The following is a 14,330-nucleotide window of genomic DNA, read 5'->3' as shown; positions in this document are numbered from 1 at the left end:
TGATTAAAGCAATGGTTCATAAACTTTTGACTGCAGTGCCCACTCTGTAAACACACACACACACACACACACACACACACACACACACACACACACACACACACACACACACACACACACACACATAGAATGTGCACATAGAAAACAAATGGAGTCTCTGGCATTTTGTAATTTCAAGGGTTATCTTAACTTCATCCCTGAACATTTGTCTTTTAGTGAGTGTATGTGTTTGCGGGTGTTTATTTGTGTGTATGTATAATTATGTGCACATCTATTTATATATCACAGTCTTTATAACCTCATAAACATCAGTGTGTGTCTAATAACATTTAAAAACCGGTGTGTGTTCTTGCATGTGTGTGCGTGTGTGTGTATTGGTGTGCGAGCATGTCAGCGTGAGAGTGTTCTATGCCCAAGTCTCTCTTAGTTCTCAAAGGAACAATAGTGCGCTCAGATATTTGGACGGAGCGAACAATTCTTAATAGGGCCATGATGATAAGCATTAAAACCACTGGACCTGAAAGAAAAGCTGATGAGACTGTTAATTACAATGGAGAGAGAGAGAGAGAGAGAGAGAGAGAGAGAGAGAGAGAGAGAGAGAGAGAGAGAGAGAGAGAGAGAGAGAGAGAGAGAGAGAGAGAGAGAGAGAGAGAGAGAGAGAGAGAGAGAGAGAGAGAGAGAGAGAGAGAGAGAGAGAGAGAGAGAGAGAGAGAGAGAGAGAGAGAAAATAAGAGACAAATCTGAATGGCCTTGTGCAGCTGTATACGCGTGGGTATGTAAATAAATGTCTAGATTAATCGATGGGTGGTGGCTATAGATGATGGAGGAAGTTAGTTTGGAGTGTGCACTGAGAACTAAATCTCATAATTATTCCATCATCATCCACACCATCAAACCCTTCTTTTTTGTAAGATTATCTGTCTATCTCTTCTTGGCTTCTTTGCTTCTTCAGGGTTTTCAACACACACACATGTACAAGCAGAAACACACACACATGCGCAGACACACACACACACACACACACACACACACACACACACACACACACACACACACACACACACACACACGCAGACACACATAATGCAGAGCCAGAACCAGCACTAGAAGCAGGACTATTTCTTTAAATGCTGGAATAGTCTGCATCTCCTCCTCCATGTTCCTGTATTTGGAGTGACAGGACCCTTTAGAATGGCTGAGTGACAGGACAATGGAGCGCCTGAGCCGACCTCTTCAGTTTTCTACCTGTTGTAACATAGCGTGTCCTGCCTCTGAGGCGTGTCTATACATCATAACATTAAGCTGCACTCAGCGCTACCGTGAGACAGTGCAGAGCCAATCACTTGATCTATTTGCTAATCCTTCGATATTTATTGTAACTTTCATCCCAAGTGCTTCCATGTTTGAATGGATGTCCAAGCAGTCAGTCAAGTGTTGTTTGTTGTGTCCTGTTGTGTGTGTAGTGTGCTTCTCCAGAGGGACTACAACTACCTGAGTGAGATCAACGTGTGGCACCCCTTCGTCACCGTGGGGGTCTACTGCTCCACGCTGTCGGCCGCCATGAGCAGCCTGATTGGGGCCTCGCGCATCCTCTATGCCCTGGCCAAGGACCACCTGTTCGGTACACCCCCCTGCCCCGCTGCTCTCACCGATTGATTTAAGTTCATCCATATATCTATATATATATACATATATCCCTGTCTCTTTCCCCCTGTCTCTCTCCCCGTCTCTTTCACCCTTTCTCTCTCCCTGTCTCTCTCCCTCTCTCTCCCCTTCAGGTAGGGTGTTGTCTCCGGCTAAGCGGACGTCCTGCGGGGGGAACCCCTGGGTGGCAGTGCTGCTCTCGTGGTTCCTCGTCCAGGTGAGGGAGAGATCCTACCACCTGCACAAGTTAACCTGTGGTTAACTTGTGTGTGGGGAACAAAGTCACAAATCCACCTGTAAACAATTGTAATTACATGAGTATTTGACTACGTAGGCAGAGTAGCGGGTGTTACGTGTGGTCAGACGAACACCAGAGGGAAGGTCAAGTCGATTGCCAGAGTCCTGAAGTCCCACCACACATCAGTCAGATGATGCCCTTTGGTCCTCCAGAGTTGGATGTAGAACCTGATAGCGGAATGAGAAGGCTGAGAGACATAATTTCCTAGGAGTTAGGAGGCATCACACTCATGTTCATTGATTGGATCTGCTCTGTACGTTGCATTACAAAGAGCAGTCCAGCTGCATAAGTAAAAAGAGGGAATGTAAAACCGATTTGCCCCATCATCTCCCCGAGCAGCTGCTCTTGAAGGGCTTTGAGATATAAAGGATAGTGAGTGAGAGTGTGTGCCTTTGAGTTACAAAGAAACTGCTAAATAGCGTGGTAAAAACCTATGGGAGTCTTCAATCAGGAACAGATACATTATAATAATTTGCATGCAATCAGCTAACCAGAGAGGCAATGGCCATCTTTAAAACCATTAAGCCGCATGTTGCGTACTTCACAGCGAGGGTGTGTGTTTCACACAAAAGCAGGTGGGTGTTTCGTATTTCCCCTGAGTGAGTCTGATGGCACATATATACCAATTAAGTGTTCGTTCATTTACATGGTGAATGTTTTATGCAGCAAAATGAAAATGAAATATATGTTTTTTACCATAGAAACCACAGATGATCTTTGGTCTCTGGTCCTGTATGGGCAGGTCAAATGGTCCAACCACAAATGCATTTGTGGAAAATGATAAACACGGGAGTTGGTGTTGCTTGATTAAAAGTACCGCTCTACTCAGTTGAAAGCGTGAAATGGGGCTGTCTGTGCTATTGTGTCTTCAAGTGTACTAGAGGAGGCCAATTTGTTCAAGTGGTGCAAGGAGAGCTGTTTACTGGGCTGTGCAAGGGAAGGTATGAATGAATGCAACGAGAGCGAGAGCGTCTGTCACACCAACTATTCCGTCCTTATCGATGCAAACTATTTCAGACTAAATGCCTGTCCAGGGTAATCTTTGACCCTACTTTCTCGCTCTCCGTACCTCCCTCTCTCCATCCTGAGCTCCACTAGAGGAGTGGAGGAGGAGTAATTAGAGGGGAAACTGTTAGCCGTGCCGCCGCCGCCGGAGATCAATGGGTCTATATCGCACCTCGCTCTCCGAACTCTCATTCTTCAGCTCTCTCTCTCTCTCCTAGTGCCATTTAAATGATTCACGGATGACAAAAGCCTGATTGTAATCTCACCCCGTGTTCCAACAATCTCACCCACTGCAGGATTGAATAGAAAAAAAACATATTGGGCTGTCATGGGGCCTTCGGGTCAAAGCAATGTGTATGTGTCTGTGTGTCTGTGTTTGTGTGTGCCTTTGTGTGTGTTTGTGTGTGTGTGTTTGTGTGTTTGTATGTGTCTGTGCATGTGTGTCTGTATGTGCATGTGTACGTGTGTGTGTGATGTGTGTGTGTGTGTGTGCATGTATGTGTGTGTGTTTGTGTGTGTTTTTTTGTGCATGCCTGTGTGTGTGTGTGTGTGTGTATATACATATGTGAGTGTGAATGCCATTGATTAATCATAAACACACACACAGACACATTGCATAATGCAGGTGTGAAGTAACCAGGGTGTATGGGGAGGGAGCGTGTCAGTGATGGGGACAAGGGGAAGGAGGAGGGCAGGCTTTGATGGCGGCTCACCTCTTCCTCACCAGAGGAAAGCGTCACACACATCTCAATGTGGGATTCAACCTCTGTCCTGCTTCCACCACCAGAAGTCAGCAGTCTGAAGCCCGTCTCTCTCTCCGTTTAAGTTGAGCGACTGGGTGAGCCCACGTTTTCATAAAAAATAGGAAAATGAGTGCAGTGTTGCTCTCCATATATACTCTCATATCCTGACAAAATAAGAGACTCAGCACAGGCTGAGATCTAGAGCGTAGAGGAAGAGAGAAATACATTCACATCCACACAGACACACACACATATGCACCAAAGGCACACACACACACACACACACACGCACACACACACATAGGAACGGGCAGGAACGCACACACAGACACACGCACACAAACACACACAGGCACACAAACAGATTAACACAAATGCACAGACATTCAGGAACATGCACAGACACACACAACATGCGGCGTAACTGTGTCTGACGCTGGCCTGTCTGAGTTAATGGCTAATTGATGCTCTGGTAGAGCAACGGTCTCATGGGACCGCCGAGAGCTCACTGACTTTGACTGCCAGAGGACGTATGTCTCTCTCTCTCTCTCTCTCTCTCTCTCTCTCTCTCTCTCTCTCTCTCTCTCTCTCTCTCTCTCTCTCTCTCTCTCTCTCTCTTTCTCCATCTCTTTCTCTGTCTCTCTCTCTCTATCTCTCTCCCTCTCTGTCTCTTTCTGCCCTTTCTCTCCCTCTCTCTCTATCTCCCTCTCTCTATCTCTCTCCCTTACTCTCCCCTCTCTCTATCCCTCCCTCTCTTTCTCTCTCTCTTTCTCCCTGTCCTTCTGTCTTTCTCTCTCTCTCTCTCGCTCTCTCTCTCTCTGTTGTTCCTCGCACTGACTGCTGTTTAGTGCATCCAGCCCCTCAGTGACAGGCTGTTTCTCTCCCTTCCTGACCATGTGTCCCCTCAGTGACAGACTGTTTCTCTCCCTCCCTGACCGTGTCTCCCCCCCTCCCTGACCGTGTGTCCCCCCCTAGTTGGTGCTGTTCGCGGGGAAGGTGAACACCATCGCGGGCATCTCCACCATCTTCTTCCTCCTGGTGTACGCGGCCGTGGACCTGGCCTGTCTCGCCCTGGAATGGGCCTCCGCGCCCAACTTCAGGTAAGGACATCACACACACACACACAGGCAGATACACACACTCACAGCAGGGGGCGTGACGAGGTGCACCGACAGTGGTGTTAGGACACACCCTGTGCTTCTGCTTTTTTATGATCTGAGTATTTTGTGTTGACAGCTGGCAGGTTTTGCCGGTGCAACGGTGAGCTAATCAAAAGACACAAAACTAACCGCTGCCCTCGGCCCCCACAATGGAGGAGGGGCCAAAGAAAAAATATGTTTTTTCATTTGTGTTTTATGCACATAAGTGGATTATGCCTGCTGGTTGTGTGTGCAGTGCGCAGTGTGTAAAGGTGCTGAAAGCCAATTGAAACTCAATCATCGCAATTCAATGTTAACTATGGCAAACAAGTATAGCCGCAGATTGCAGTGTAGAAATGTAACTTTATGCGACAGGATTAGCAATCGAGCTTATCCAGAAATCTATAAAAAAGTGAACCTATTTTCAACAGTGTTTCAGCGCAAACAAAAGTGTATCTATAAAGGTCCGTAGGGGAGAATTGGCCATGGAGTCAGGGTGTTGATAAGGTAACAATGATACAATCTGCTCCTCTGTGTTTCCACTTTTAAATCTGCTGTGTAACAAAAAGCTGAAAAAAGGATGTTCAGAGCTGCTGTTGTAGTTCTGCAGGAACCCAGCGCCAGCAGCCACTCACCACCGGATCGACGTGCGCATGTACGTTCCAAGGGTTAGCTCATTCCTCAGTTTGCCTGCCACTTAGTTTGTTAGTAGCCTGCCTGAAACAATATACCTGTTCTCCTTGTCTTACTGGATGACCAGCCTGCCTGTCCACCACGCAGCCATCCAGCTCTGCCCAGTTTGACAGGAACAGCTGTTTATAATGTGACTTTCTTGCTGCCTGTTGCCCGTAAAATGAGCGGCCTTGTCAGAAGAGGGGAGGATCCTAACAGGCTGTGCGGCCCGAACGTTGGCTTTCCATCCTTGGACCAAACTGCAATCAACACTCAGCTAGTGCATAGCTCTGTTAGCATTAATTGAGGATTAAATTAACTTAAAGGATGCTGATTAGAATCATCTGAATGCTGTGGTTGTGGAGCAGTTGGGTCTTGAGGATTTGCCTCAGCCATTGGAAGCCAATGCTCTTGATGGACGGCTCCTAGACATAATAACATCTAGAAACACACCAGTACACCTTATGTTGTCAGGTAACCATCAAGAGGACATACATGTCTATGTAATAAATTCCCATTGTGTTCCTGTTGTTCTTGGTTATCCGTGGCTGATGAAACATAACAGATAGATAGATTGGGCTTCTGCCAAGGTACTTGGTTGTTGGAGCACATTTTGCCATGCCATGTGTCCTCACCCTGCTCTGCCTCCGTCTGGCCCTAGTCAGGTTCGTTATCAAGGACTTTTAGGCAGCATGCCTCTGTCTTCTTTGTATCTCGGGCCAGTTTCTCCTATGTGTACAAGAAGACCAAAGTCTCCATCTGGGCATAGACTTCAGAGGACTCAATAACATAACAGTAAAGAACAAGTATACTTTGCCTCTCATGAACTCAGCTTTGGATTCTCTCCAGGGGGCCAAGTGTTCACAAAGCTTGACCTCCGCAACGTGTACCATCTAGTCCGGATCCTGATAGGCTGGTAACTTTCTAAAGTTACCAGCCAATCAGAATTTCCACTAGCCACATTTTTTCCAGTGAAAATAAGAGATGAGTGCCGCTGAATGAATTATTTTTACATTTTGTTAACACAATCCAAGTACAATACATACACATACAGTACATGTATACAACAAAAATATAATTTATTTTTCATTTTGATAATTTCAGAACTCTACCGCATCACATTTCTTCAGCACTCTCTGAACTCATTTGTTCTTCTGAATCTGAGGTATCCTCAGTTCTGTTTGTTCCATGTTTGTGCACAAACTCACAGGTGAGCAGTCAGTCACTCTTTACCTGATTCATCACACTGAACCCTCTTTCGCAATCAGCTGTAGTTGCAGGGATGGCGAGGAGAGCAAAAAAGAGATCAAGGACGTCAGGACACCAATGGCGGAGCATTCTGTTCACAGTAGGCCAGGTCTTCTCAAAGGTTCCTGTAGCAGGGTCAGACAACATTATGTACATGCAAACAATTATTTTCAAATGCAACTTTAGTTATTAAAAGATAGCATCATATTTGGATTGTGCCTTTAACAAGTACCTTGGCTGAATCCTGCTGTGTACAGTTCAGTCTTGAGATTTGTCCATTGATCAGGGATCAACTCCACATCCACTGCAGCAGAAGAGGTCGTAAGTGACTGATGAGTTTGTTTATCTCTCCATCTCCAAAATCTGAGAACAAAGGGGAAACATTCATCTAAAGTTAAGCAGTTGCCTTAAAACATAAAATGTGTAAAGATGTGTCCATTACATTTGAATTGCTAACCTGAACTCATGTCTGCTTATGACCAGCACTTGAAACTGGTCAGCCGCATAGCCTGCAGGACACCACTGTTCACATCACTAAATCTAGCAGTGATGCACCGACACAGAGAGTCAATGAGCTCGTTCTTTGCCTTGTCATGCTGGTCAGCATCAGTAGGCTTCAGGAGGACTCCCTCAAAGGTGTCTGTGTCCAGCACTGCTCTCAGCTTAGGCCCAGATCTACGCTTGTGCAGATAGATGGATGGATGTCTCAATTATTTATGTATTTATATATTTATTTATTTATACTGAGGTGAAAACACACCAACCCAACCTAAAATCAAATCATAAATTGTTGGATATATGATACATACCTTGACCTGTACTTTTCTATGACAGCCTGAGTGGAGGACAAGGACCTCTGAGCTTCAGCCAGGATTGACACTGATCTCTGCAGTGACTTGGAGAGGTTGCTCAGTTGATAGATGGTGGCATGGAGAAGACCGCAAAACCTGAGCACTCCACCATCCTTGGCAATGTTGCGGAACCCCTTGGCCTTTGCCCTCAGAAGAGCATTGATGTCCGTGGCCTCCTGGGACTACAAACAAAACAACTGCATTATATCACAGACAACATTTAGAACTGATGAAGAGAAAAATAAAGCAAACATTACATTATCCATCTACAGTGCTGGTTTTAGTAAGCTATAAATTAACATACCTTCTCCTGTAAGTGGCGTACAATGCCAGCATATCCCCTGAGAAAATGGTCAAGTGCTTTGAAGAGATTCCGGGTTCCACCTACTCTGGTTGGCATCAAAGCCTTCATGTGGAGCTCCCTGAAGTGTTGCTTTAGGCTGGCCCTGTTCACTCCACTCTTGTGGTATAGAGTGTAGAGTCCACTCAACAGGTCCTCAGCTTCCTTGATCATCACATTTTTCCTTATTCCATCTGTAAAGGCGGGCTCAAGCTTATGGGCCATGCAGTGGATCCCTAGCACATTTGGTCTGTCTGCACGCAGTTTTGTGACTACAACATTGTTTACTCCTGTTATTACAGATGCTCCATCTGTAGTGAGGGCCACCAGCTTGTTCTCCCAATCAGTGCTGACTTCACTGTCCATTATACTGCACACAGCTTCGGCTATATTTGTAGCATCTAGCTTTGAGACAGCTTTTACTCCAACAAAATCAACTTTAACCTTCCCCTCACTGGCACTTCTGACGTAGACTATTTCCTCTTCCATCACTGCACTGTCCAGGGATCCATCTGACATGATCAAGATGAACTTGCCCTCTGATAAGCTTGGCTTCATCTTTCTTCTCTCAATCTCCGCTATGTAGTGTATGAACTCTTTTGCCTGGTATTAATTTGTTTATGTCTCTCCTATCTTCAAGCCCTTCTTCCTTTTCCACCCTGAAATTATTCATCATATCATAATATTATCTTTTTGTAAAGTTTCATCTGTGTCTGTGGAAGCATGTATGTCACTCTGTTTCGTGTTAAATGCACAGATTCTGAAACATGTAAATAGTAACGAAACTATCTATTCACTTACTCACACCTCCATACAAAGTCGGTGAAAGGCCTGCCCTTTTTTACGATGGCGTGGGCATTTCGAAAAAGTAGCTGCATCTTCTCCAGCTCCGACGTTTTTAATAAAGAAAGGCTTCTCCCAGCAAGGCTCTCTTCAATACGACCTGTTTTGGTAGATTTAATCCTGAAGCTCTCCTGATGACTCCGGGCACGCTCATGGTCCTTTACAGCCTCGACTTTAAAATGATTAATTCCCACCATGAAATTGTTTGTTTTCTTTTTTTCTTATGTGTACATGCGGCAGTCCCTACAAAACATGACGACATTTTCTTGATCAAACACAAGCCATTCACGACACGTCAGCAATTTGGCATTGAACTTTATTTTTTTCTTTTTGCACGCATTGTTGTTTATATTCTCAATCTCATCCCCTGCCTACTTCCTCTTCTCGCCTCCAGACGTCTGTCCGACCAACCGTCGCCGCATTTAATTTAAGTTTAGGCTACTTTTTAATTAACTTTAGCTAGCTCCCTCCCTTCATTTGATAGTTTCTGCTCCGTTCATTAATTATTTTTCTTCTACTTCTTCTTTGTGTTTTCTGTTTCAATGGTTTCTCGCGCTGGTTGGTTGCACTGCCTGCGCGCAGCCAATGGGCGTCTTATGCGTCATCACGTAGCATCACAACAGTGTTCATGGGAAATAAAGTCAGTACTGCCCAGGGAGCTAGCCTAGGGAGCGAGAACAGTAGAGCGGCTCTGACTGACATGACTTCCTCATGCATCACCGGCCAAACTGGCTAGTAGGGGTGACTTAGGGGTGTGGTGTAGCCTACACCACACCCCTAGGTCACTTTGAGTGTTCAGTGGTGCCAGGGTCCCTAATGCTCCACCGTCTTCCAAAACGTAGTTAATGATGTCCTTAGGGAGTTGTCCAGTCTTTTTCCTTGGTTACATCGTCGCCAAGGGACTGGTAAAGATTGGCCCAGGCCTGGTCACCCCTTGGCAGTGAAGCAGGAGGAACGGCGTCCTTGGCGGGAGAGATCTGAGCAGCCCTCCTTGCCCCGGACAGATCTTAAGAACCTGGCAGCGGAACCTCAGCGGAACGACTTACCTGACTCTTTTTGGTCCTTTCTCTTTCACCTTGACCCACAACCCGGCACCAGGAAAGCCAAACCCGATGCCCTTTCCCGCCAGTAGGGGAAGGAGAGCCAGCCCATTGTTCCACCTACTACGTGTGTAGTTCCGGCGGTTAATTGGAGTATCGTTATCGAGGTGAGGGCCACCCAGCAGGCTCGACCCGACCCAGGGAACCGCCCTGTGGGTCGCTTTTGTTCTGCATATGGTCAGGTCTTGTGTGCTTCAACGGGCCCACTCAACAAAACTCACGCTTCAGCCTGGCCTCCTGCTCAACCAGACTATGGCCGTCCACCGTATACGTTTTTGAGGTTTTTAAGAAGTAAATATTATATATATTTATATTTAGAACTGTAATATTAAGGTTAAATAACATTAAGAAGGATTAACAGTGGGAGAATTTATTTTGCACTTTGATTAATTTAATAAAACAATGTTTATTTTTCTGTTTGCATTTAATTTCACATTGTAAAACAACCTTTTTCTGGTTTTATTATTCAAATGTTTCTCACCTGGCGAACAACTGAATAACCTACAATTTACCATAAATCGAGAATTCAATAAAAGAAGATAAATCAGTTTGTTTATTGAGTGAAACCCAGTAGGAACTCTGAGTGGATGCACCGATCTCTTTCAGTTGGAGATTGCACAAAAAAGGGAGAGAACTTGACACTGCTATGCCTGTCTAATAAGACCTCCAATCAGCCCGGTCTGCTGCACCTTCTGCCTGTTCTGGTCTTATTTGGGTCTGGCCCAAAGGTTTTCCATGTCTGCGGACATTGTTTCAGATCGGGGTCCCCAAGCTTTCTGAAAAGCCTTCTGCTTCGCCATTGATGCCATCCCCGGTGTCTCTTCGGAGTATCACCGAAACAAACGGCCAAGCTGAGAGGGCTAACCAGCAATTTGACCCAACCCTCTGCTGTCTGGTGTCCCCCCACCCATCCCCCTGGGCTTCCCAGCTCACCTGGGGGGCATTTGTCCATAACATCCTGCCCACCTCAGGTACAGGAATGTCACCATTTCAGAGAGAAGCCAAACGTGGTGGAACTCCAGCTCCTAACTTGTCCCGGGGTGAGGAGGTAGCCCTCTCAACCAAGGATCTGCACTTTAAGACGGATGCAAGGAAAACCGTCGCCTAGATTCATTGGACCGTTTGTCGTGGATAAAGTCATCAACCCGAAAGTAGTCCGCTAGAAACATCCCTGTACCCATTTTTCAGTTTGTCCCCGCTTGAAACCCATCTCCACCAGTCGGTTGATTCCTCCTACTCCTTCTCCTGCGCCACCTAAAATACTTGCCAACACGGTTGGTTGTCTGTTGGACTGTTGTTACTGCGGCCGCTTGCTGCAGTAATTTGTTAATTGGGAGAGTTGAGGTCCCGAAGAGAAGTGTTGGATATCTCGCCAACAGCCAGCCACCGCTGGATCACCATACGTGTGTTGTCTAGGGTCCAAGCGTCCATCTGTCCATCGGCTGCCTGCCAGTAAGTTTGTTAGTTGCCTGCCTGCCTGTAACAATATACCTGTACTCCCTTTCTTCTGGATGACCAGCCTGCCTGTCCACCATGCAGCCAGCCAGCACTCACACAGGATTTACCCTGCCCAGCCACCACCTGGAGTCACTCACTATTCCCCCAGCCCTAACTCCAGCCTGCTGCCATCTCAAACCCCTGCCTGGTTTCACTCAATTATTATTGTTAAGCTTACCTTGTTCGTCTCCGTCTGCAATTGGGTTCTGCCTAGATCTGTGACAATGCCCACTGCTATGTGTAGGCCGTTTGTTTAATGATGCACGGTTAGATGAGATGAATCTCATGGTATTGTTGGCAGTGGTGTGATGGGGGGAGATATGTATGTTGGTGGTGACGTGGAGGCAGGAAACTAAATGGGGGCTGACCATGGAAAGCGTGCTGAAGGCTTGACTTTGGTTATGTTGATGCAGAAGATTAGTAGAAACAAAATGCCTCTATTGAATACGTCTACCTTTCCCTACAAGACGGGTCATGAAACTGAATGTCTGTCTCAGAGCTGCGATGTGGGGATGGGGAAGACCATTTAAACAACACGACTGTATTGCCTTTAGAGTAGTAAAAAAGAAGAGGGTTGACAGCGTGGACAGATTACATGGCCGCTGTTATAGATTCTCTCGCTACAGCTGTTCAGATTGTACCTCCTGGTAATCGCTAATAGATGTTATCAAATACATAGCATGTCAACATATATTTAAAACAAATGAATTACTGATGCAATCTGCAAAACTGAAGTAGCCGAGGAATAGTTGTGGATCCACAAGGCTACATCAAACAAATCTTAGTAAATTTGGCTTTTGCTCACCTTTTTAATAGCTGTGGAGTGTAGCAAGGTGTGGTTCTGTAACTCACCGCCTGCCTGGCTTATCTCAATCGAACCTTACGCCTCACACCGCGTCGCACCCTCAGAAAACACAGCCAGACAGAGCATACACAGAGACAATTCCATTGATACATGTCAAAGGAATTGGTGCTGTCAAATTATTAAATAGGTAGAAAGAATTACAAAAAAGCGGAAAATGGCCCTAATGATGGAGTGGCTTGTTTACTGGTTTAATTCTGATTTAGAACTGAGCCAAATGTGTGGAAGAATAACAATTAAAACACTGCTCCAGAGCTTTGGGTTTTTGGTGCTGTGTTTCTCATTGTACTTTAGTGTTTCAGCCTCCTCCCGCCGCTATTAGCCCTTGACAGTCAGCAGAGGAAATAGGCCGCAAAGTGTGTGCTCAAACTTTCTAATGCCCCCCCTCACTGCCCCTCCAACCAAAGCAAATAACATTCTCTCTCTCTCTCTCTCTCTGTCTCTCTCTCTCTCTCTCTCTCTCTCTCTCTCTCTCTCTCTCTCTCTCTCTCTCTCTCTCTCTCTCTCTCTCTCAGCTGGGGCACTGAGCTGATAAGGACTGCCTGTTTGGTTGCTTTGTGAACCGCCTCCCTGCCCTCCCCCTCAAAGCCCCTTAACCCCCCCCCCCCCCCCCCCCATTCGGGGGCTGCTAATTCCATTAGCCAGTTGTCACTCCGTCGGCGGGCAATTCTTACAGGCGCACGCTTGTTTTTTTTGTTTTTTCACCTCCCTGCCCAAACTCCACACCAGCCCTCCAACACCCCCCCTCCCCCCTGTCCCCCACGTCTCTTTCCACGCAAGAGGAATTGAAAGCTATTTAGCGGCGCCTCCCCCCATGAGAGCAGCTCTGTAATTAGCATAACTAATTTAGCAGAAATATTTCCCTTTCCCCTGAATTTGGCACATCAGTCAGTTTCTCTTTTCTGTGTGTTTGGGAAGGGCGGGGGGGAGGCGGCTGATAGTCAAAATTATGATGTAGCTGAAAAGATGTCTGGTTGTTAAATTTGTTTGTGTGTGTGTGTGTGTGTGTGTGTGTGTGTGTGTGTGTGTGTGTGTGTGTGTGTGTGTGTGTGTGTGTGTGTGTGTGTGTGTGTGTGTGTGTGATGTGCATGTGGTTTCGGTGACATGCCTTTTATGTTTCATTTGATGGTGTTGGTAGGACTGTGTGTGTGTGTGTGTGTGTGTGTGTGTGTGTCTGTCCATGGGTTTGCCCATCCATGCAGTTAAACGTGTATTTTAACAAAAATATGGGTTGCGCCGATCACTGTGTGTGTGTGTGTGTGTGTGTGTGTGTGTGTGTGTGTGTGTGTGTGTGTGTGTGTGTGTGTGTGTGTGTGTGTGTGTGTGGGGGGGTGGGGGTGTGGTTGTGTGTGTGTGTGTGTGTGTGTGTGTGTGTGTGTGTGTTTGCGTTTGTGTGTGTGTGTGCATGGGGAGTTGTGTGTGTGTGTGTGTGTGTGTGCGTATGTGTGTGTGTGTGTGTGTGCGTGTGTGTGTGTGTTGTTTCAGGAGGTTGCTATTTGCTCCAGCTTTAGCACTGACTGCTCCAGTTGCCAAGATTGTCCCTTAAGGGGCGCTGTGGGACCAACCACCGCTGCAGCAACTGACCAATGGCTTAGAAACACACACACACACACACACACACACACACACACACACACACACACACACACACACACACACACACACACACACACACACACAGACACACGCTCATATCACAGGGTCATGGGGAAGGATTCGGGACACAAATCGTGGTCCTCGCTCCGCGGATGTTTGTGTACTAAATGAAACATTGCTGCATGCTGTACTCCTGGATGTACCCCTAGCAATGAATGGGTGAAATGAAACAAAAAATGAAGAAACAAAGAGGCCTGTGTTTGTACAAAGCAGCAGTATGTATAACCTCTTGTTGTATATGGTTATAGCATAATATTTTAATATAGTATGTTATGATAACATAATAAGAGCCTGACCGATATATCGGATGGCCCATTTTGTCGAAGATATATCGGTTTTGTCATATATTTTGTTTGCGGATATGCGCCGATATGAAAACGTAAGAATCGTTGTCGATTCTCTCTATAAATCCTTTACTACGTGGCTGAACCT

The 14,330-nt window shown here is 46.2% G+C and overlaps 1 protein-coding gene and 1 long non-coding RNA gene across 2 annotated transcripts in view; one reads left to right on the top strand and one right to left on the bottom strand.

Annotated features, from left to right (window-relative positions):
* The window catches only part of zgc:153039, a 78,133-nt gene that overhangs the window by 46,616 nt on the left and 17,187 nt on the right, over window positions 1-14,330 (top strand). Inside the window, exons 7-9 of the mRNA XM_030381228.1 lie at window positions 1,464-1,621; window positions 1,779-1,861; window positions 4,666-4,790. Of these exons, the coding sequence (XP_030237088.1) occupies window positions 1,464-1,621; window positions 1,779-1,861; window positions 4,666-4,790 (366 nt within the window). The remainder of the gene's footprint in view (window positions 1-1,463; window positions 1,622-1,778; window positions 1,862-4,665; window positions 4,791-14,330) is intronic.
* LOC115561291 (uncharacterized) lies at window positions 6,594-7,773 on the bottom strand. The gene is made up of 4 exons (XR_003979890.1): window positions 7,559-7,773; window positions 7,207-7,424; window positions 6,982-7,112; window positions 6,594-6,874 (listed from the first exon to the last, which is right to left on the bottom strand). It is a non-coding gene; the product is annotated as an uncharacterized LOC115561291 (long non-coding RNA).

The sequence above is a fragment of the Gadus morhua genome, chromosome 16 (assembly GCF_902167405.1).
Source record: "Gadus morhua chromosome 16, gadMor3.0, whole genome shotgun sequence".
In the NCBI taxonomy this organism is placed as follows: Eukaryota; Metazoa; Chordata; class Actinopteri; order Gadiformes; family Gadidae; genus Gadus; species Gadus morhua.
This window is presented reverse-complemented; position numbering and strand designations above follow the sequence as displayed.